Source organism: Hakea prostrata, chromosome 1, assembly GCF_041222555.1.
Source record: "Hakea prostrata isolate BN-2017 chromosome 1, UWA_Hpros_2, whole genome shotgun sequence".
In the NCBI taxonomy this organism is placed as follows: Eukaryota; Viridiplantae; Streptophyta; class Magnoliopsida; order Proteales; family Proteaceae; genus Hakea; species Hakea prostrata.
The window spans coordinates 26,292,820-26,314,664 of NC_142600.1; the positions used below are offsets into that span (position 1 = coordinate 26,292,820).

Here is a 21,845-nt window from a genome sequence, read left to right on the forward strand (position 1 = left end):
GTGGGATTTTGAAAAGGGATGGGGTGGAAAAGTTAGCATGCCACCTCAGCAAACAAGTTTCCTTAAATTAAGGAAGTTTGTTTGCCAACTTTCCCAGCCTAGTGAACCAACCAAGCCATTCTTTGGGATTTCATGGAAAAGTTAATTTTTCTAATTTTTTCCCACCCACTTCAGATTCAGCAAACAAATGGTGCCTTAGTGATTTCTATAGTTCTTGGTGGCTATTTTAAGGTTTTTTTCAAGGCAATCAAAATTTCTCCAAATTTTTATTTTTTCTTGTTTCATGCTCAAATAGTGTTGGATTCTTTGGAATTTAATATATCTTGTCCCTAGTAGTTGGATCTACAAATGTATGTTGTTAGATTTAATTTTTGAACTGTGTTATTATTTCTTTATTTTTCTGATTTCAAAAATTACCTACAAAATTATATTTTTCAAAATAACTTACATATACATGATGTAGTAGGCTTTGTTTTGATGTTTGTGAGACACCATCACTCAATCTACGTTATGAGTGTCCAAGTTATTTTAGGTTGCTTAATTTTGATTTCATGTATTTAATAGTTACTAATAATTAATATTTTAATTATAAAAATATTTTTTAATTAGCAAAAAAATCCCCAAAGTTTGGGAACATTTTAGGTTATAAGTAATGTGTCTTTAGGCTAAAATTAGTTACTTTGTATTTGAAGTTTTGAACTTAGAAGTCATATATTGAATGTTAGTTTATAATGTATTTATCAGAAGCCTTTCTATATATATTATGACTTTGAATGGCATATCTACATTGATTTTTTTTAAAGCAAAATGCATGTGTTGATGTGTTATTTTTTGCTCTAATTAGCTTATATGCAAAGTCTCACTCCCAAAATACTCCCTAAAACCTGTCAAAACTTGTTGTCGTAACTTGCAGGAAAAGAGTCCCAAGTTTCCTAGGTTTCAACTTAAACTTTCCATTTTCAAATGGTCAAAACCTGAGTTTCTCTCAAATTTTCTTCTATGGTAATATCACAACATCCAATCTCTGAAATGGCCAGTGAATTGGCAATTCTGTTTTCAGCATTAACACAATAACACTATGATAATTCAGATGTATCATGGGTTTTTTCATTTGATGAATTTGAAATTGGTTGTTGTTTTCTTACTCCAGTGACCAATGTGTCTGGTCTTGGTCCCATCTTTGGGCATGGAAGCCTATGTATCTCTTTGCTTTTAAATCTATTATTTGTTGATTTTCTTTTAAATGTCAGATATTGGGAGGTTCTCGATTGCATAGTAGTTTTTTCGTATGATTTTCATCTGGAAAGGGAATCCGTATGCGTGTCTACGAATCAAGTCACCTTAGCCCAGTTTTGTGCATCTATAAGTGGTGTCAACAATACAGACAAATTCAGCAAACAACACGGCAGATTGTCCTGTTCAATCGTGTCCTGAAAATGAAGGATACAAATATGTTCCTGCAGCTCCTTTAAACTGTTCCTGTGCAGCACCACTTTGGGTTGGATATCGGTTAAAAAGTCCTGGGTTCATAGATTTCCGTCCATATGAGATTCTGTTTGATCATTACTTGTCCTCAGGCCTTGAGTTGGCTCTTTATCAGCTGGCCATTGATACTTTTATCTGGGAAGAAGGCCCTTGACTCAGGATGTACGTGAAGTTGTTTCCTGTTAATTATACATTTAACACCAGCGAGATCAAGAGAATCAAGGGCATGCTCACAGGTTGGAAAATTCTTGACAGTGATATATTTGGACCATATGAACTTCTCAACTTCACTCTCTTGGGACCTTAAAAGAATGGTACGTAAGCTGATAAACAAGAAATAGGCTTAAGTAATTGATTTTGTGTCTCGCTTCCTAGGGGCAGATTTGGTGACTGGCTTTACTTGAAGTACACAGAACTTTAGTAGGTAGCACAAATCCTCCGGTTCTGTAAAAATTGGCTAGCACTCGCATGACAGTAAACATGGACCTTGTGCAGAACATATCCATTCGTCATTCCTACCGAGGAGAACCCTAGGTCTAGAATGTTCCTGTTTGGTTAGTACTGGGCATTTGAGCTCCTGTCCTTTTTCCTTTCCTGGAGTTTGTCAGACTTATCTTGTCATCCAAAAGCCAGTGTGCTCTCTCTCCTCTGCGGGAACTCCATTAGGCCTTTGGACACAGTGCCTACAGACTCCAATGGTCACGGTGTCTACATAAAAAGTCTTCTCTTGATGTATCATTAAGATTCTTGGCTAAAGTTTGATCAAAACTTTAATCTTGTGGTAGTATGATGTGATTGAGCATTATCATTTAGCATCTGGTCAATGATTGTTTCCCTTCGTGGCCAGTGAATGTTGCTAGCCCTATCTCTGGGCTAAGCAAGGGTGCGCTTGCCGGAATTATATTAGAGGCCATTGCATGTGCTGCTGCATTAGCTGCGATTATTCTTCTCCTTATAATGAGAAGAGCTATGAGAAACCAGCAGGCATTGACAAGAAAACGCCAATGTGAGTATCTCCATAAAGATTTATAAGTTCATCTCAAATGTTTTGATTTTTTAATTGTGGTATCTATCCTATTAAGGTGATCATGGATCTTGGAATAGATAATAAATTGCCTTTTGTATTGCTAAATTAAAAGATTTTGCCTTTGGGTGGAGTGTTGTGGGTTGATACATTGTAATCACCTGCGCTTAATAGCTTGAGCTTTTGGACAAACAGTTGTAACAATGTATTGAAGTCAGTGATCGCTGGTAACTATGAGGGGTTTGTGTTGTTTTAGGTTAGGACTTGATGATACCCATTAACTTCGCTTATGAGGTAATGAGTTTAGTGAATGTTTAGCAAGTCTTGAAACAACATTCTCCAACTTGTTCTAATTAAAAATGGGTATGGTTGATCTTTATATTACATTGTTCCCAATCTCGACCCTGCTCATTGTTATATCAAGACTGACAAACATGAGTATGCAAGGCCCATAATAAGATTTACAACATCAACTAATTAATTCAAAGTGCCCACCACAAGTATCTCATGGCATATCTCTTGACATCAATAAGTCCAGTGTCTTATATAACAATTTTAGACCTGGAAGAACCAAAAGTTATAACTAGAAGAAAGAAAAGAAAAAAAAAATTAAATAAATAAAAAATGAAGAAACAAGATTTTGAAAGCAAAAAAAGGAAGAAAAAGAGAGAGAAGAGAGGATAGGGATAAGTGATTGGTTGTCCATAGCAATATCTATCTGTTGGTTGTGATTGTTGTCAACGAAGTGCTTGGTTGTCACTGGGCAACACAAGAGAGAAGAGAAGAGAGGATAGGGATAAGTGTGGCTATCTATTGGAGAATATCCAATATTTCCATTCAATAGCATTTATTTTTTATTTTTTGTTAAAAAAAGAAGCTTAATATTTACTATTTTACCCTTAATTTTGTGGTATGCCCATGATACATACATGGTACTCATTTAGGAAAAATTAAAAGACAATGATGAGCCATATGATTGTATAGTGAATGATTTCTCATTCAGTTGGCTATAGTTAACTTCGTCATGAAATAAATGTGTGTAATTCATTAATATTCATTCTACCTACATGAAACTTGAAGTACAAAAATTGAGAAATCAAACTTGAGAAATCAGTATACATTTTTTATTTTCATATAGAGTTTGTATGAACATAAGTTTGAGAAATTCTGAGGGATCGGAGGAAACCAAGAAACAAGTAAGTTCTACGCATGATTTATGCGTGTAATGATGTTTTACAATATTACCCCTCCCATAAATATAGATGGAATAACTACACATGCATGGATAAATGAGCTGATCTGAAGATCTGCAGCAGGACTGAAGAAATCCAAATAAATGTTCAGCTATGATCATATGAAGTTTCCAGAAATATTATGCTTTTGGAATTCGTTGGACTATTTTTAAGGAGCACAATAGCCTTCAGCACATAGCTAGAAACACAGACATAACCTTCGCTAGTAACTATATGAAGTATCCATAGTACCATTAAGTATCATAAACCGTGACCGTGTTTCTTCTCTTATCCATTGGCCCCAAATTTATATAAGCTAGCGATCAGTATGATCTACATCGGTCCTCCAACCAAGTGATGATGGGAGCTTCAGTATATCACACCAGTGTTCGAGGAGATAAATTTACCCTGGCTAGCAATCAGTATGATCTAAATCAGTTCTCCAACCCAGTGGATAATCAGGGAGCTTCATATATCACACTTGTCAGCTCATAATATAAACTTCACAATATTTTCCCATATTTCCACTGTCATCTGGATCTTATATAAAATAAATAGCCAAACTAACTACAGTCAAGTCGTAATGGTGTATAGACCAGTACACATACTGGTGAATACTGATTGCAGGTGCCAAATCCAATTATGGTCTTGAGATCATTTCTAGCTAATTAGTCCTATAAAGACATTCAATCCTTTAGTTACCAATAAGGCCTATAAAATCCTCATTATACTACACCTAATATTTTCAAATGAAATCCTGAATTATAAGAGCATTAATTTATTCTCCAACTATCAAATAAGCTTTTCAAAAAACAACATCCAAAATAAATAAGCCACTCCAAACTTAACCAGAACTCAAGAAGAAGAAAAAAAGGGGGGGGGGGGGTGGGGGAGTACTTCAAAGTTTGAAGGTTTTACTCAGCCAGAAATATAAAAAAAAAACCTATTTAATTCAAATCAAATTTCCTTCCTCTGTTAATGACTAAAACCAACATAAATTGTTCGTGTGCAGAGTGATTGGTTTTCGACATTGACAACAGGGAGAAAACCTATTCTACAAATCAACCTTTTGCAGAACTTTGATAATGCTTTTAAATCTCTATATATAGATTAGTTAAAAGTTAGTTTTTGTTATCCCTTGCTTTTCTTGCTGTTACTTAAACTCTGGTTACCCCTTGAGCTTGCTCAGCTGGTTTAGGACAATGTGCTTTGGCCACAGGGTCCCAGGTCTGAGTCCCCATGAGTGAAGTGTCCCATGGGTATGGAGACAGTTTTGTGTAACTGAGGGGGCCTGAACTGTAAAACCAGGCAGGTTCAACGGTTTTTTCATCCACCAAAAAGTGGGGTTGTTCGAAATCTAGTTGATTGCATATAAGAAAACTAATAACTAAAATAAAAATGAAAGAGAGGGTAAAATAAGAATTATCTTCATTTGATAGAGTATGTACCCTCTAATGGTCTTCTCATAGTTCCACCAGTGACCAGTATTGAACACAAGTACATCTGCATCTTTCCACCGTGCAGAGCTCCAATCCAGTTGATCCACTTTTAGGGTTGTTTTTACCTTCCCTGCAACTCTAGCTGGTGGACGGCCATGCAACACAAGAAATGGAGCTCTGTAATACTCCACAGTGCAGTTGAAGTCCCTGAACCTAAACGACAAGAACCCATTGTGCTTTGTGATTGGACTACCATTCACTTCATAAATTGAATCCTCATTAGGAATTGCTGCTGAGAGCAGACAGAGCATGGACTCCCATTGATTTCTACCAACTGAATCACCAACAAATACCAGCCTTCGGTTCCGAAGCTTCTCCAACATTTCCTTTTCGTCAAATCTTAAGAAAAAAAGGGGAAATCCAAGTCGCTACTTAATTGCAGAGCAAATCCAGAATCTCACGGGTAAAGCTAACCAACACAAGAGAACACTGAAGAATTGTTCAGACAAAATCAAGAACTGGACAAACTAGGCGTTTACTTTGGACGATCAGTCTCGGAAAAATTCAGAGAAAATTCAAAATTTTACAGACAAAGCTAATGATTTCTACACAAGTACAGAGAACTAGATAAAAACGGTGACAGAAAGAAAGCAGGAAAGTAAAGAAGAAGAAGAATTATCCAAACTAATGGAATGAAAGAAACACCTGGAAAGCACGAGGTTGATTAAAACATTACACCGATCTAGTTTGGAATCCTGCTTCATGCTAGTATTTATAGAATAAATATTGATTCTATTGGTAATTAGACTCTCTTACAAAGGCCAATTACACCGTTAGATCGTAACTAATCTGATGGCCTATATTAGAACATAAGTTGAGTATTAAATTAAATACCTCAACAATAAGTTGGATATAACTTGAGTACCTCAACTTAAGTTGGGTATAACTCAAATACTTCAAATTCTTCTGAGCGAAGAAGAAAATTGAAAACTGAAAAGGTATACATTTGAGAAATAGGAGAAATGTTGTAGGTCTACAGTTCTACAGTTCTACAGTTCTACGACAGATCCATCCAACACCCTCGCCGACAGCCCCAACTGTGTCGCAGGCCCTCACGTTGCAGAAGACCTGGTTTCCTTTCATGTCTACTCCTTTAGTTCTTTTCTTTTCTCGAGCATGATCGCTTTGGGTCTCAAGCAAGCCATCAGGATCGCAAGGACCAATGGAGGCCCAATCATACTTCTACTGAAGTATCAGCGATGTCGAACCAGGCGAACCCAACGAGATTTCGTTCCTTGGTTACTACCCATACATGCCTTTCGTGTTTATCATGCTAGCCTTTTATTTCCTACTCCAGCTGTTATATATTCTAACGGATCCGTGGCTATAAATGTCAGACTACAAGAGAACTGTGTGGTGCATGCGTTAAGCTCACAACAAGTTTTTTGGTTGCGACATGTGTGCGTAGATCAAAACTAAGTGTTTGTGTGTTAAAACAAAGAGAGGACCGGAGCCATATATGGGATCTATGCTATAGGTTTTTCTTTTTCTTTTTTCTCTTTGTATTAGTATGGAAATTAACAAAGAAGAAGCATTTTGCAGGTTTATGGTGCTTCTCAAAATGATAGACTTGAAAGAAGAGGTAAGAAGGATGCTAAGGGCTGATGCCAATGATCCTGCCAAGAAGTTAAACTTGATTGATTCATTGCAACGGCTTGGTGTGGCATATATACCATTTTGAAGGCGATATAGAGGAGGTGCTACAACAAATGTAAGACACCCCACCTGATGGTTGTGTTGGAAACCATCTTTATACAATTTCTTTGTGGTTTCGACTAATGAGACAACAAGGCTATAATGTCCCTTGTAGTAAGTACTATATTATATACTCCTTAAACATCCTTTGACTGTTTGGAATTAAGTAGACAACCATCTGCTTCAATACTACTTAACTATGATTAAGCGTCGGACCACCGTGCAGGTGTTTTCAATAGGTTTATAGATGGCAAAGGTAGCTTCAAGGAGGAGATAATTAAAGATGTGCCTGCCTTGCTATGCTTGTATGAAACTACGAATCCAACCATGCAATCTGTGTCTTTTAAATTAGTAAGTCTTACAAGTCATAATTACAAGGGAAGATGGCTTCTGCGGTCTAAAGGAGCTCGCCGTTGTCCACAATCATGATTTTATGTTTGGGGCTCTCGAACCACTCCCCCTCCGATTCAATTTGTCTAAGGATTTCCATCCCATCAATGACTTGGCCGAAGACCACAAATTTGCCATCCCACCTGAAAAAGTAAATCATTTAAATCATGTATAAAGAAATTAGCTTGAGTTGAAACTATCTTATTGGTCGATCAACACATAGTGGATTTTTCAACCCCTAAACAAAGAGTAGATTGACAAGTGTTTTTCATATACAATTATCTATAGGCTGTAGATCTTAATACAAAATCCCATCAAATATGTGGGGTTTTAAAAAGCAATGGGGTGGGAAAATTGGGCTGCCACCTCACTAGACAAGCTTCCTTGAATTGCTTCTTTGATTCAAGGAAACTTGTCTCTCACTTTTCCACTCCAAACAACCAAATATTCTACAATTTTGGGATTTAAAGGAAAATTAAGAAATTTACACTTTTTTCAAGAATTTTTCCACCCTTTTTTTTTCACCCACCTTTATTCAGCAAACAAACACAACCTAAAAGTTAATCCAGAAAGAGAATTAAATAAGATCAAACAGCTCGATGGAGAGAGATTAACCTAGTGGCAGTGGCAGCTCTTCATCCAAAGAACTTACTAGGAATATTATATTCAAAGAGATCAAATAGGAAGCTTCCACTAGGTGTTCAAAAATAATACCTTTATCCCATTGGTTTCCTTCAATATCTCAATTTTATTCTCTTAATTTTCATCATCATACTTAGCATCAAAGTTGGGGAGAAAACTGAAAAAAATAAGTCAAATGAATGGAGATTAGCTTGAGCGATAATTTTTTATGAACAAACATCACGTTAACAATGTTTATGAACCCATGATTCATGAAAAATGCATGATATTTTAAACTAAAGAAATCAAAACACTTGACTTAATACAAACAAGAAATTATATGGATAATTTGTGCAGTGATCTGTCACACAACAATCTTCATGGACCTATTCCTAGTAACTTTTCGGGTCTGCCTCATCTCCAGATATTGTGAGTATACTTCAGATCTTCTTTTCCTTTATTTAGTCTAGTAATATTTGTTGACATCATTTACAGCTCATAGTTCAAATAGCTTATTTATCTGGGTTTATTTAGTAACTCATTTCTTGTTGCAGTCATTAGAAAATAACTCATTGAATGGTTCTGTTTCATCCACTATCTGGCAAAATGGGAATTCCAGTCATACTGAAACACTTACTTTGTAAGACTTCTATACCACAAAGCACACTTCTCTTTCTCTACCACTGCCTTTTCTCTTCTCTTTGATGTTAGTGTCTTCTGTATATTACCAAGAATCAAGGTCCCATGTGTTACACAATCATGTATTAACACTTGATGTTGACTAGAACTCTTGCTGAAACTTGGTATTTGCATTTCTTTTTTCAGGGATTTCCAGAATAATGAACTGACAAATATTTCTGGCAGTCTTGATGTCCCTCCAAATGTCACCATCAGGTTGGTGTCCGAATTTGCAACTGGATTTATTAACTGCATGACTCAATCTTCTTTAATAATGGTTTTTCTGATTTCAGGTTGTATTGTCATGGGCTTAACAGAATGCAAAATAGTCCTACCAAAAGCACAAACTATTAGTTGGACAGACTCAGATATATGAGGAGACAAAATAAGGCTGGGTTAGCTGATGAGAGACTATTCTCCCAATATTACCCCTCCCATAAATGCAGATGGAATTACTACACATGCATGAATAAATGGAGCAGATCTGAAGACCTGCAGCTGGACTGGAGAAATCCCACTCTGTTAGCATGAAGATATCCATCCCAAAAGCTAGCTCAAACCATTAGGTGGAGAGACTCACGGGTAAATGAGGGGGCATGGAATGCCATGGGACTAATCTCCCAACAAAGAATTGATGTTCCATGCCAATACAGAATCCGCAAGGAAGAATAGCAGCGGATGGATAATAAAAATCACAAAAACCTTCCAAATAAATGTTTAGCTATCATATGAAGTATCCAGAAAATATTATGCTTTTGGAATTCGTTGGACTATTTTTAAGGAGCACAATAGCCTTCAGCACATAGCTAGAAACACAGACATAACCTTCGCTAGTAACTATATGAAGTATCCATAGTACCATTAAGTGTTCATCACGGCTACAAGGTAAACAGTAGCATCAACTCACACACACAAAAGGAAAGTGCAGTATGAAAAAATAACGTGCTTTCCTAAAGTATTTGAATTATACAAAAAACCAATGACACAAGTCATCCAAGATCAACATATTGAACAGGCAAAAACTTCTCTTCATCTGCCAGATTGAGATAACAATTTTGTTATCGCCAATGCCGGTCCATTTCCCCACTGTTTCAATTGTAACCACAACATCCGTTCCTAAATCACCTTACCAAACACAACTCAGTTGCCATCCAACCTGTTAGAGAGTGGGGTAAAAAGGCAGATTAAAAGGTAAATCATTTAAATAATGTAAAATGAAATTAGCTTGAGTTGAAACTGTCTTATTGGTCATCAACCCACATTGGATTTTTCAACCCCTAGCTAAACAAAGAGTAGATGAGATTCACCACACTTACCAGCCAGCTGAGTCTAAAGTGATCAGGAACTGGGAACCGCAGGTGCTACCTTCACCGGCATTTACCATTGAAAGAATCCCTCTTCCACTGTGCTACCTTCACCTGCCTTGCTATGCTTGTATGAAACTACGAATCCAACCATGCAATCTGTGTCTTTTAAATTAGCAAGTCTTACAAGTCATAATTACTACCTTTTATAGGAATTCATCATGGAAATTAGGCACCAAGAAATAAATTCAACACAATCGCCTAAGAAAGGATGTGTATGGACAAACAATTTTTGTCAAACAAATAATAGAGAAAGGGAAGATGGCTTCTGCGGCCTAAAGGAGCTCGCCACTATCCACAATCGTGATTGTATGTTTGGGGCTATTGAACCAGTTCCCCTCCCCCTCCGATTCAATTTGTCTAAGGACTTCCATCACATCAATGACTTAGCCGAAGACCACAAATTTGCCATCCCACCTGAAAAAGTAAATCATTTAAATCATGTATAAAGAAATTAGCTTGAGTTGAAACTATCTTATTGGTCGATCAACACACAGTGGATTTTTCAACCCCTAAACAAAGAGTAGATTGACAAGTGTTTTTCATATACAATTATCTATGGGCTGTAGATCTTAATACAAAATCACATCAAATATGTGGGGATTTAAAAAGCAATAGGGTGGGAAAATTGGACTGCCACCTCACTAGACAAGCTTCCTTGAATTGCTTTTTTGATTTAAGGAAACTTGTCTCTCACTTTCCAACTCCAAGCAACCAAATATTCTACAATTTTGGGATTTAAAGAAAAAGTAAAAAATTTACATTTTTTTCAAGAAATTTTCCACCCTTTTTTTCCCACCCCACCTTTATTCAGCAACCAAACGCAGCCTAAAAGTTAACCCAGAAAGAGAATTAAATAAGATCAAACAGCTTGGTGGAGAGAGATTAACCTAGTGGCAGCTCTTCATCCAAAGAACTTACTAGGAATATTATATTCAAAGAGATCAAATAGGAAGCTTCCACTAGGTGTTCAAAAATAATACCGTTATCCCATTGGTTTCCTTCAATATCTCAATTTTATTCTCTTAATTTTCATCATCATACTTAGCATCAAAGTTGGGGGAAAACTGAAAAAAATAAGTCAAATGAATGGAGATTAGCTTGAGCGATAATTTTTTATGAACAAACATCACGTTAACAATATTTATGAACCCATGATTCATGAAAAATGCATGATATTTTAAACTAAAGAAATCAAAACACTTGACTTAATACAAACAAGAAATTATATGGATAATTTGTGCAGTGATCTGTCACACAACAATCTTCACGGACCTATTCCTAGTAACTTTTCGGGTCTGCCTCATCTCCAGATATTGTGAGTATACTTAAGATCTTCTTTTCCTTTATTTAGTCTAGTAATATTTGTTGACATCATTTACAGCTCATAGTTCAAATAGCTTATTTATCTGGGTTTATTTAGTAACTCATTTTTTGTTGCAGGTCATTAGAAAATAACTCATTGAATGGTTCTGTTTCATCCACTATCTGGCAAAATGGGAATTCCAGTCATACTGAAACACTTACTTTGTAAGACTTCTATACCACAAAGCACACTTCTCTTTCTCTACCACTGCCTATTCTCTTCTCTTTGATGTTAGTGTCTTCTGTATATTACCAAGAATCAAGGTCCCATGTGTTACACAATCATGTATTAACACTTGATGTTCACTAGAACTCTTGCTGAAACTTGGTATTTGCATTTCTTTTTCCAGGGATTTCCAGAATAATGAACTGACAAATATTTCTGGCAGTCTTGATGTCCCTCCAAATGTCACCATCAGGTGGTGTCCGAATTTGCAACTGGATTTATTATCTGCATGACTCAATCTTCTTTATGTTGTGATTGAACTGTAATTCACGTTGAGCCAAGCATCTTCAAAGCTGCTTACTAAATCCTAAGTAACAATAATCTGGGCTTTGTAGCAGACCCAAAACAGGTTAGAACAGTACTGAAAATAATGGAGTAAAAAAAGAAAAAAATGAGAACTGATTAGAAACAAAACCTTTGCTCAGTTGAACTGTAAATCACTTTGTTCCATGCATCTTAAGAGTGGCTTCCTAATTGACAGTCATCTGGGCTTTGTAGCAGAACCAGAGCAGGTTAGAGCAGTGCTTCAAAATAAGCGAGTATAAGTTAAAAAGAAAGAGAATCAGTTTGCGGTACTATGTGGATGTTTTTTAAAGAGCAGGGAAGCATGGTATTGAATAGATAATGAATCCTTTAGGTTCATCAACAAATACATCCTACACTAATATAGGACCCCCCCCCCCCATCCAGTACAACTGGATTACACTCCTTAAATTTCACCGTGGATGCTAAACATCACCAAGTATGCCTAAGTATACTTAATTGTCATTACATGTACCAAACATCACCATACATAACTATATCGCAACACTCTTCTGGTGGAACATAGACGTCAATCCATGCTATAGTTGTCTTGGTGTCTAGGCAATGAGGGGGGGGACAAGGGGGTGTGGGAGAAAATCAACCAGACATGGCACCTAGGCTACAAGGCGACGACACCTGGGTCCCTAGCACTACCAAAGCGCCTAGACAGCGAGGTGGCTCCTTGACAAGTATGATCCATGCCCAACTTGGAATAACCTATGAGGAAAGCCAGACGAAAAATGCCCTGCTAAACATATCACCAAGTTGACTTTTAGATCCAATAAAAGCCATAGTAATATCCATGGAACAATATTTCCTTGAAACAAGCAAAATTTTCCATTTTGAAAATGTCAAAACGAAACTTGTGGATACCGAAATGAAATCATAGGTTTTCATCGAAACTCGAGAAATTTTGTCAAAACTGCTCGAAACGTGCAAAACCTGGTCGAAACCATTCAACCAAGTGGTTTTTTTCACTTAAAGTCATGAGTTTTGATCGAAACTTTGGGAATTGCAGAGTTTAGAATGAAACCCAAGCGGAACCTTAAGTTTCAACCCTTTGTTTTCTGTTTTCTCTTTTATTTAGACCTTTGTGAGCCCATTTCAAGTGATTTTAAGCCATTTTCTTCCTTCCTTTGGGCATTGTTTGTTTGCAATTGTGGGGTGGAAAAAATAAACATGTGGGACCCATATGTAGTGGGGTGGGGGAACATGAAAGAAAATGAAAAGATTTTGTGGAAAAGATTCAAATGCGGGTCCTACTTTGTTGTTTTTCACATTTTTTCACAAAATTCCGCCTATTTGGTGTGATTTTGAAAAGGGATGGGGTGGAAAAGTTAGCATGCCACCTCAGCAAACAAGTTTCCTTAAATTAAGGAAGTTTGTCTGCCAACTTTCCCAGCCTAGTGAACCAACCAAGCCATTCTTTGGGATTTCATGGAAAAGTTAATTTTTCTAATTTTTTCCCACCCACTTCAGATTCAGCAAACAAATGGTGCCTTAGTGATTTCTATAGTTCTTGGTGGCTATTTTAAGGTTTTTTTCAAGGCAATCAAAATTTCTCCAAATTTTTATTTTTTCTTGTTTCATGCTCAAATAGTGTTGGATTCTTTGGAATTTAATATATCTTGTCCCTAGTAGTTGGATCTACAAATGTATGTTGTTAGATTTAATTTTTGAACTGTGTTACTATTTCTTTATTTTTCTGATTTCAAAAAGTACCTACAAAATTATATTTTTCAAAATAACTTACATATACATGATGTAGTAGGCTTTGTTTTGATGTTTGTGAGACACCATCACTCAATCTACGTTATGAGTGTCCAAGTTATTTTAGGTTGCTTAATTTTGATTTCATGTATTTAATAGTTACTAATAATTAATATTTTAATTATAAAAATATTTTTTAATTAGCAAAAAAAATCCCCAAAGTTTGGGAACATTTTAGGTTATAAGTTATGTGTCTTTAGGCTAAAAATTAGTTACTTTGTATTTGAAGTTTTGAACTTAGTAGTTATGTATTGAATGTTATGTTTATAATGTATTTATCAGAAGCCTTTCTATATATATTATGACTTTGAATGACATATCTACATTGATTTTTTTTAAAGCAAAATGCATGTGTTGATGTGTTATTTTTTGCTCTAATTAGCTTATATGCAAAGTCCCACTCCCAAAATACTCCATAAAACCTGTCAAAACTTGTTGTCGGAACTTGCAGGAAAAGAGTCCCAAGTTTCCGTGAAGTTTCCTAGGTTTCAACTTAAACTTTCCATTTTCACATGGTCAAAACCTGAGTTTCTCTCAAATTTTGTTCTATTTTAATATCACAACATCCAATCTCTGAAATGGCCAGTGAATTGGCAATTCTGTTTTCAGCATTAACACAATAACACAATGATAATTCAGATGTATCATGGGGTTTTTTCATTTGATGAATTTGAAATTGGTTGTTGTTTTCTTACTCCAGTGACCAATGTGTCTGGTCTTGGTCCCATCTTTGGGCATGGAAGCCTATGTATCTCTTTGCTTTCAAATCCATTATTTGTTGATTTTCTTTTAAATGCTGTATATTGGGAGGTTCTGACTGCAGTAGTTTTCTGTATGATTTTCAGTCTTAAAGGGAATCCTGTATGCATGTCTACGAATCAAGTCACCTTAGCCCAGTTTTGTGCATCTATAAGTGGTGTCAACAAGACTGACACAAATTCAGCAAACAACACGGCAGATTGTCCTGTTCAATCGTGTCCTGAAAATGAAGGATACAAATATGTTCCTGCACCTCCTTTAAACTGTTCCTGTGCAGCACCACTTTGGGTTGGATATCGGTTAAAAAGTCCTGGGTTCACTGATTTCCGTCCATATGAGATTCTGTTTGATCATTACTTGTCCTCAGGCCTTGAATTGGCTCTTTATCAGCTGGCCATTGATACTTTTATCTGGGAAGAAGGCCCTTGACTTATGATGTACATGAAGTTGTTTCCTGTTAATTATACATTTAACACCAGCGAGATCAAGAGAATCAAGGGCATGTTCACAGGTTGGAAAATTCCTGACAGTGATATATTTGGACCATATGAACTTCTCAACTTCACTCTCTTGGGACCTTATAAGAATGGTACGTAAGCTGATAAACAAGAAATAGGCTTAAGTAATTGATTCTGTGTCTCGCTTCCTAGGGGCAGATTTGGTGACTGGCTTTGCTTGAAGTAAACAGGACTTTAGTGAAGAAAATCTTCATTTTTCCTTTGCCCACGAAAAAGATAGACATCTACAGGAGATTCATTTAATAAAATCTTCATTTTTCGTCTGCCCACCAAAAGGATAGACATCAAGAAGAAAAAGATATTCTAAACATGATGGCCTATTTTAATAAAACTTAATTGAGAATATAAGCTTCTAAAACATGGCCTAAATTTTGGACAAGCGGTCACCTGGACCTCATGCTAGCGTAGATTTTTTTTGTTTGGGTGTTTTATGAGTAGTAAAAAAGAAGCAATAGAAAAATAAAGTTAGAAGAATAAAACGTCCAGAAAAGCTCAGTAACTCGAATCATAATTTTTAATGATGCAGGTATAAACTACTTGAAATTTTAACTATATCCAGTACTGATGATACTCTCTATATGTTCATTTTATTTTACTGTTAAAATTCAAGGTATTCGAATACACAGTAAAGCAAACTTGAACGACAAAAAATGTAATGAATAGAAAAGTTTCCCTCTTCAACTATTATTGCAACAAAACAGAACCTGCGAAGAATATAAATGGCACTAGACACAAGTCTATCAAATTTCAACATATTGAATAGGGAAAAGCCCCTCTTCATCATCTGCCACTGCCACGCCACTATCCACAATAATAATCTGGTTATCCCCTATACCTGTCCATTGTCCCACCTCTTCAATTTTATTTAGTACATCAATTCCATTAATCACCTTACCAAAGAAATTTGGAATCATTTCTTTTCTTTATACAAATCCTCAGATCCTCTTCCCCCTTATGACTTTCTAGAGAGCACCCCACAATGCATTAGTGACCAAGTAAATGATTCTCTTTGTAGCCCTTTCACAAATGAGGAAATTAGAAAAACCTTATTTCAAATGAAGGGCACTAAAGCCCCTGGCATTGATGGTCTTCCAGCTCGATTTTTTCAGAGGAATAGGGACACCATTGGAAATGATTTGGTTCTTGGTATTCAACACTTCTTTGAGGGGGGCCATATGCTTAGAAGTTTGAACAAGACTGTGATTACCCTCATTCCTAAGAGATCTAACCCCCAAGATGTATCCCATCTAAGACCTATTAGTTTATGCACTATCCCCTACAAGATAATTGCCAAGTGTTTGGCTAATCGCCTAAAACCCATCTTAGGGACCATTGTTAGCCAAACACAAAGTGCTTTTGTCCCGGGGAGGGCCATTTCTGATAATGTGTATTTGGCCCATGAGTATTTGCATTTCATGCGAAATTCAAGGTCGAAGAAGGGGTATATGGCACTTAAGCTAGACCTTTGCAAGGCTTATGATAAGTTAGAATGGTCTTTTATTGAGGCCTCATTGTGGAGGTTGGGTTTTGCTGAGAAGTGGATAAGGTGGACGATGCAATGTATTACCACTGTTGAGTATCAGCTTAAGATTAATAGTGATTTGACTGAGAGAATTATTCCTCAGAGGGGGATTAGGCAAGGGTGCCCTTTAAGTCCTTACATATTCATTCTATGCCAGGAAACTTTTAGTCAAAGATTAACTTCTAATATTGGGTTTCAAAGATTACCTGGATTTAGAGTGGCTAGACAGGCTCCAGAACTGAATCATTTGTTTTTTGCTGATGATTCCATGCTGTTTTCTCCTGCCACTATTCAGAATGCATCATTAATTAATGTCTTATTGCAGAAGTACGAATCGGTATCAGAACTTCACATCAATTCTGATAAGTCCAAAGTGCTCTTCAGTTCTCATACTCCAACTAGTACCAGATCTGAGGTAATAGCTATTTTGGATATCCAGGAAGTGCACTCACATGGCATCTATTTAGGTCTTCCTACCACCTTTGGTAAGTCAAAAGCTCGGACTTTCTCCTTTATTTTGGATAAGCTTAGTGCAAAATTGACTGGATGGAGGAAAAAGTATCTTACACAAGCAGGTAAGGAAATTTTAATTAAAGCAGTTGCATGTGCTCTTTCCATGTATACTATGTCTTGTTTTTTAATTCCTCAAGATCTTTGTAATCGGATCCATCAAAAAATCAGACATTTTTTGTGGAAAAACAATAAGGGACAAGGAATTAAATGGGTCAATTGGGAAACTCTGTGTAAGAGAAAGGTGGATGGTGGTTTGGGTTTTAGAAATTTAAACTGTTTTAACAGAGCCCTATTGGCTAGACAAAGTTGGAGACTCCTCACCTGTCCTGATACCCTTTGGTTTAGAATTATGTCAGCAAAATATCTGCAAAATCAGGATTTGTTAAGGGTAGAAATACCTAGGTCCTGCTCTTGGGGATGGAAAAGTATTCTGGCTGGAAGAGATTTGTTAATTTCAGGAATTGGGAGGAAAATTGGCAATGGGCAATCCACTTTGATTTATAGAGATCCTTGGATTCTCTCTCTTCCTACTAAATGAATTATGAGTTCTCCATTACATAATGGTCCTACCTTAGTAGGAGAGTTAATTGATTGGGATACAAATACATGGAACAAGAATCTTCTTGATTCCCTATTCTCACCTTTTGAGGTGCAGGAAATTTTAATGTTACCCATTCTATCCCAATCTACTTCAGATGCTTGGTTTTGGACCAAACAAACACAAGGAAAATTCACTGTGAAGTCAGCCTATTTCCTTAGTTTAACATTATCTCCCGAAGTGGGTAACATTGCCTCTCCCTCTTCATCATCTACTTGTTGGAAAGAAATTTGGAAGATTCCAAATCTTCCAAAAATAAAGCATTTCATATGGAGGGCGGCTAGTGAAGCTATTGCCACAAATAAGAATCTATTCAGCGGACATTGTAGCCCTTCCCCATTATGCTTGTTATGTGCCTCTTCTGTGGAATCTACTATGCATGCTGTCGCTCTTTGTCCTTTTGCAAAAACTTGTTGGAAGGTTTCTCCTCTTAGAATTGATGTGTCTGAATTCTCGGGTCTATCTATGCATGATTGGATTAACTTTATACACTCCAAGTATAAACACACGAATGACTTGGAATTAGTAGATATGATTTGGAGTACACTTTGTTGGCTTATTTGGAATGCCCGCAATGAATTTGTTTTTGAAGGGAAGCAACCCCATTTAGAAGGATTGATGAATCGTTTTTGGGCATTATATAATGAAGTGCAATGTGTACAGTTGAATCTTTCATATGAAGAGATTGGACACACAATATCTGGCTCCAACTCACTAGATGTTGATTATCATTTTCAGGTTTATGTGGATGGCGCTTGGGATAAACAAAGTAAGAAGGGAGGACGAGGCTGTATCATCTGGGACTGGCATGGAGATTTCCTTGCAGCAAGGGCACATTTTGGTCTTAGCATGTCGGTAATTGCTGTGGAATTAGAGGCGATAAGGGATGGGATTTTGTTGGCGCAATCACTTCAAATTACCAAGCTGGTTATCTTCTCAGATTGCAAAGGTGCAATTGAAGCCCTAAATGGTGGGAGTCATTCATTAGACTGGACATGTTGTTGTCTTGTTGAGGAGATTTTGAAGCTTAGGATGTCTTTTGAGTCTGTGTTTTTTACTTTTATTAGTAGGTCCAACAACACTTATGCAGATTTCATTGCTCGTGGGGCTAGACATTTTAATATCTCTAAAATTTGGTGGAATTGCCCCCCGTATTTCATGTTAAAGAAATCTTTTTTTGCCTCCAAGGATTTTCAGCTGTAGAGCTTTATATAAGCTTACTTTTGGACGGAAAAAAAAAAATCACCTTACCAAAGACAACCTGGTTGCCATCCAACCTGTCAGGTTAAAAGCAGATTAAAAGCAGGTAAATAATGTAAAATGAAAAAATCATGACTATGAAACTGGCCACATTGGATTTTTCAACCCCTAAAGTAAGATTGGATGAAATTACCACACTTACCAACTAGCTAAGTCTAGTGTGATCAGGAACTGGGAACCACAGGTGCTACCTTCACCGGCATTTACCATTGAAAGAATCCCTCTGCCACTGTGTTTCAGTTTGAAGTTCTCGTTGGAGAAATCTTCATCATATATGGATTCTCCTCCGCTTCCGTCACCATTTATAATGTCACCTCCAGAAATCCTTGTTCCAGAGTAAACCTCGTGGAATCTGCTACCTTTAAAGTGAACAAGTTTACCACTTTTCTTACCCGTATACTCCCCTAAAACAAAGAAGAAAAAACTTCTAATACAAGATTCAAGCACGGAAACATCTAGGACCACAAGCACTGAGGAACACACAGCTGGATAGATGGGATACCTGTACAAAGCCCTCGGAAATTCTCTGCCCATCACAGAAAGAATATTTGAAAAGATTAGTTTCTATTCATGCATTGTATTGCAGACTATGTTGGTATTCCTCTAGATTTAGAAGGTCATTTGAAATTGACTTTTGCAGATTGTTTACAGCAAGGGGAGTGGATATTTCCGTCAGTGGACAATGCCAAATTTCAAGAGGTAATCTCTCTTATTATGTTATATCCTGTACCTTGTGCTGGTTTTGTTGATGTTTGTCATTGGCAAGGTTCAGTGGGGGGAGAGTTTAGTTTTTGATCGGCATGGGATCTCTATCGTAGAAAAGGAGAACAACTAGAATGGGCTAAAAGTATTTGGAAGACTTCTTTGCAACCTAGACAACAAGTTTTCTGTTGGAGACTTTTTCATGATAGGCTACCTGTTGATGCCTTGTTGACTCGGAAAGGGATTATGCTGGCATCTCGTTGTAATCTATGTGGTAAAGCTTCAGAGGACATAGGACATCTCTTTCTTCACTGCTCATTTTCACGTGGATGTGGAGAAGCTTTTGCAGCAAAGTTTGGTTATAGTTGGACAGTAAAATATTCGATTATAGAGTCGTTCAAGGCTTGGAAACACCAGGCTTCACAGTCTCCTTTCTGATCGCTTGGATTAATGGATGTTGTTTGCTTTTATACTTTCTTTGGATGGTCCGCAATCAAATCCGGTTTGAAAATTTAAACTTCAGGACTGATGAGGTGATGAGTTTAATTTTTTCAGACTTAGTACAGTTTGACTTTAAAATGGATGGAAGAAAAGTAACTCCTACCATTTTTTCGGATGCAAGAAAACTGGGCCTTCACTTCTCTGTTTTTAGTGCTGCTCCTCCAAAAGAAATTGTTTGGTGTCCTCCTGCTGTAGGTTGGGTTAAACTAAATTTTGATGCGTCTTCTTTAGGCAATCCAGGAAGGTCTAGCGGTGGAGGAGTCTTTCGAAATGAAGTTGCTGCGGTGGTTTTCAATTTCAGTATTTTTTTAAATGTTAAAACCAACTTTGAGGCTGAATTGGAAACTTTCATTCACGGATTACGTTGGGCAAGGCATTTACAAATTAATAAGCTTTGGGTAGAAAGAGATTCAAAAGCTGTGGTGACTTTAATACAGCAGAAGAAAATACCTTGGTATATCTTTCATATGTGGAGAGAGTTACAAGAATATTTGTTGACTATAGATTGGAAGATTTCACATTGCTATCGTGAAACTAATACAGTGGCAGATTTTTTGGCAAATTCGGCAGCTAGAACAGGAATTTCTGATATTAACATTCCTTGGTCAGCTTCAATCCTTAATGAACTTGATATGGATGCCTCTAGACGTCCTAGATTTCGTTTTATAAGTTAGTGGTTTCTAATATGAGCAGGAACCAGTGAGGAAGGGTGTATTGGGGGCAACAGTTGTTGCGGGTAAGGGAGGTTGTTTCTTTATACGGTATTAATTGATGTATTTTTAATATTTCTTCTTCGCTTAATATAATGATCCTTTTAGCTGAAAAAATTATAATAAGAGCCTAAAAAGGATAGCACCATGTAATCTGTTGTTTCCAGATTTTAGTATTTCAACATATATACATGATCAGACAAACATACCTGCGGTTTTAGGTACTATTTTCCCAAAGAGGCCCATGACAATACGACCTGAAATCAGAAAAACCATGATGGCATCCTATCAGCAACTAATTCACCAATCGCATTTAACCAAAAGAGATTATAGATCTGTTGACAACACGTTAAATAACAAGAAAACAGAAAAACATACCAGCACGCTTTCCATTAATCTCAACATCGAAGTATACTTTGTGAGTTACTTCCGCTAAGCTTTCGTGCATCCTTTATTTCCGCTAAGCTTTCATTATTCGTCTTTTTTGTAGCCAAAGAATAGCCAATACGATAAATCCATTAGTAGAATCTAATTTAACTGACAGTTCATGTCAAACCAGGCAACAGAGCATTACATGGGAGACGAAAGATTATCTCTAACTAGGATTTCCTTTTTCTTTTCTCTCAAGATAAAGCAAGAACACATCATCAGCCATGACCAAGCTTGGAGGACAGAAGAAATCTTGAAATCATGGGACTCAAAACTTGTATCAAATTAAGATACACTAGAAAGAATAGCAAAAGCGAAACTGTGTAGAACCATTTACTCACCTTATTTAATGTACCATCAGTCGCATCTAGTGTTGACAGAATCTCAGTACTTTCCATTTCAATCTGCAATAGAATGAATCCCGATAAAGAAAAAGGGAAAAGAAATCTTGCAGAAGAAAGCAGATAAAGAATCGAATTTCGACTGAGGTTTTTCAAATTCCGACAGGAAGAACTATGAAGGTTCTTCGTGCGGGAGAGATGAATGGAGACAACAGTTAATTGTTTAGTCACATATCTGCTGAAAGTAAAGCCTACTTATCTAATGTGTGATAGAACCGAAAGAGGAAGCAAGGAAAGCAGGGAATGGAAAGAGAAGGGAAGAATACCTGAAATGCGCAGT

The 21,845-nt window shown here is 36.7% G+C and overlaps 1 protein-coding gene and 1 long non-coding RNA gene across 2 annotated transcripts; one reads left to right on the plus strand and one right to left on the minus strand.

The window, feature by feature from the left end:
* The first annotated feature begins 11,260 nt into the window (after positions 1-11,260).
* Positions 11,261-11,766, plus strand: LOC149028504 (uncharacterized). The gene is made up of 3 exons (XR_016172193.1): positions 11,261-11,306; positions 11,432-11,518; positions 11,704-11,766. It is a non-coding gene; the product is annotated as an uncharacterized LOC149028504 (long non-coding RNA).
* A 3,903-nt stretch (positions 11,767-15,669) lies between these two features.
* Positions 15,670-21,183, minus strand: LOC149028505 (peptidyl-prolyl cis-trans isomerase CYP19-4-like). The gene is made up of 6 exons (XM_089154484.1): positions 21,114-21,183; positions 20,945-20,992; positions 19,325-19,348; positions 18,965-19,226; positions 18,809-18,839; positions 15,670-15,819 (listed from the first exon to the last, which is right to left on the minus strand). The coding sequence occupies exons 1-6, from the start codon at positions 21,181-21,183 to the stop codon at positions 15,670-15,672; spliced, it is 585 nt and encodes a 194-aa protein (XP_089010610.1).
* Between the last annotated feature and the right edge of the window lie 662 nt (positions 21,184-21,845).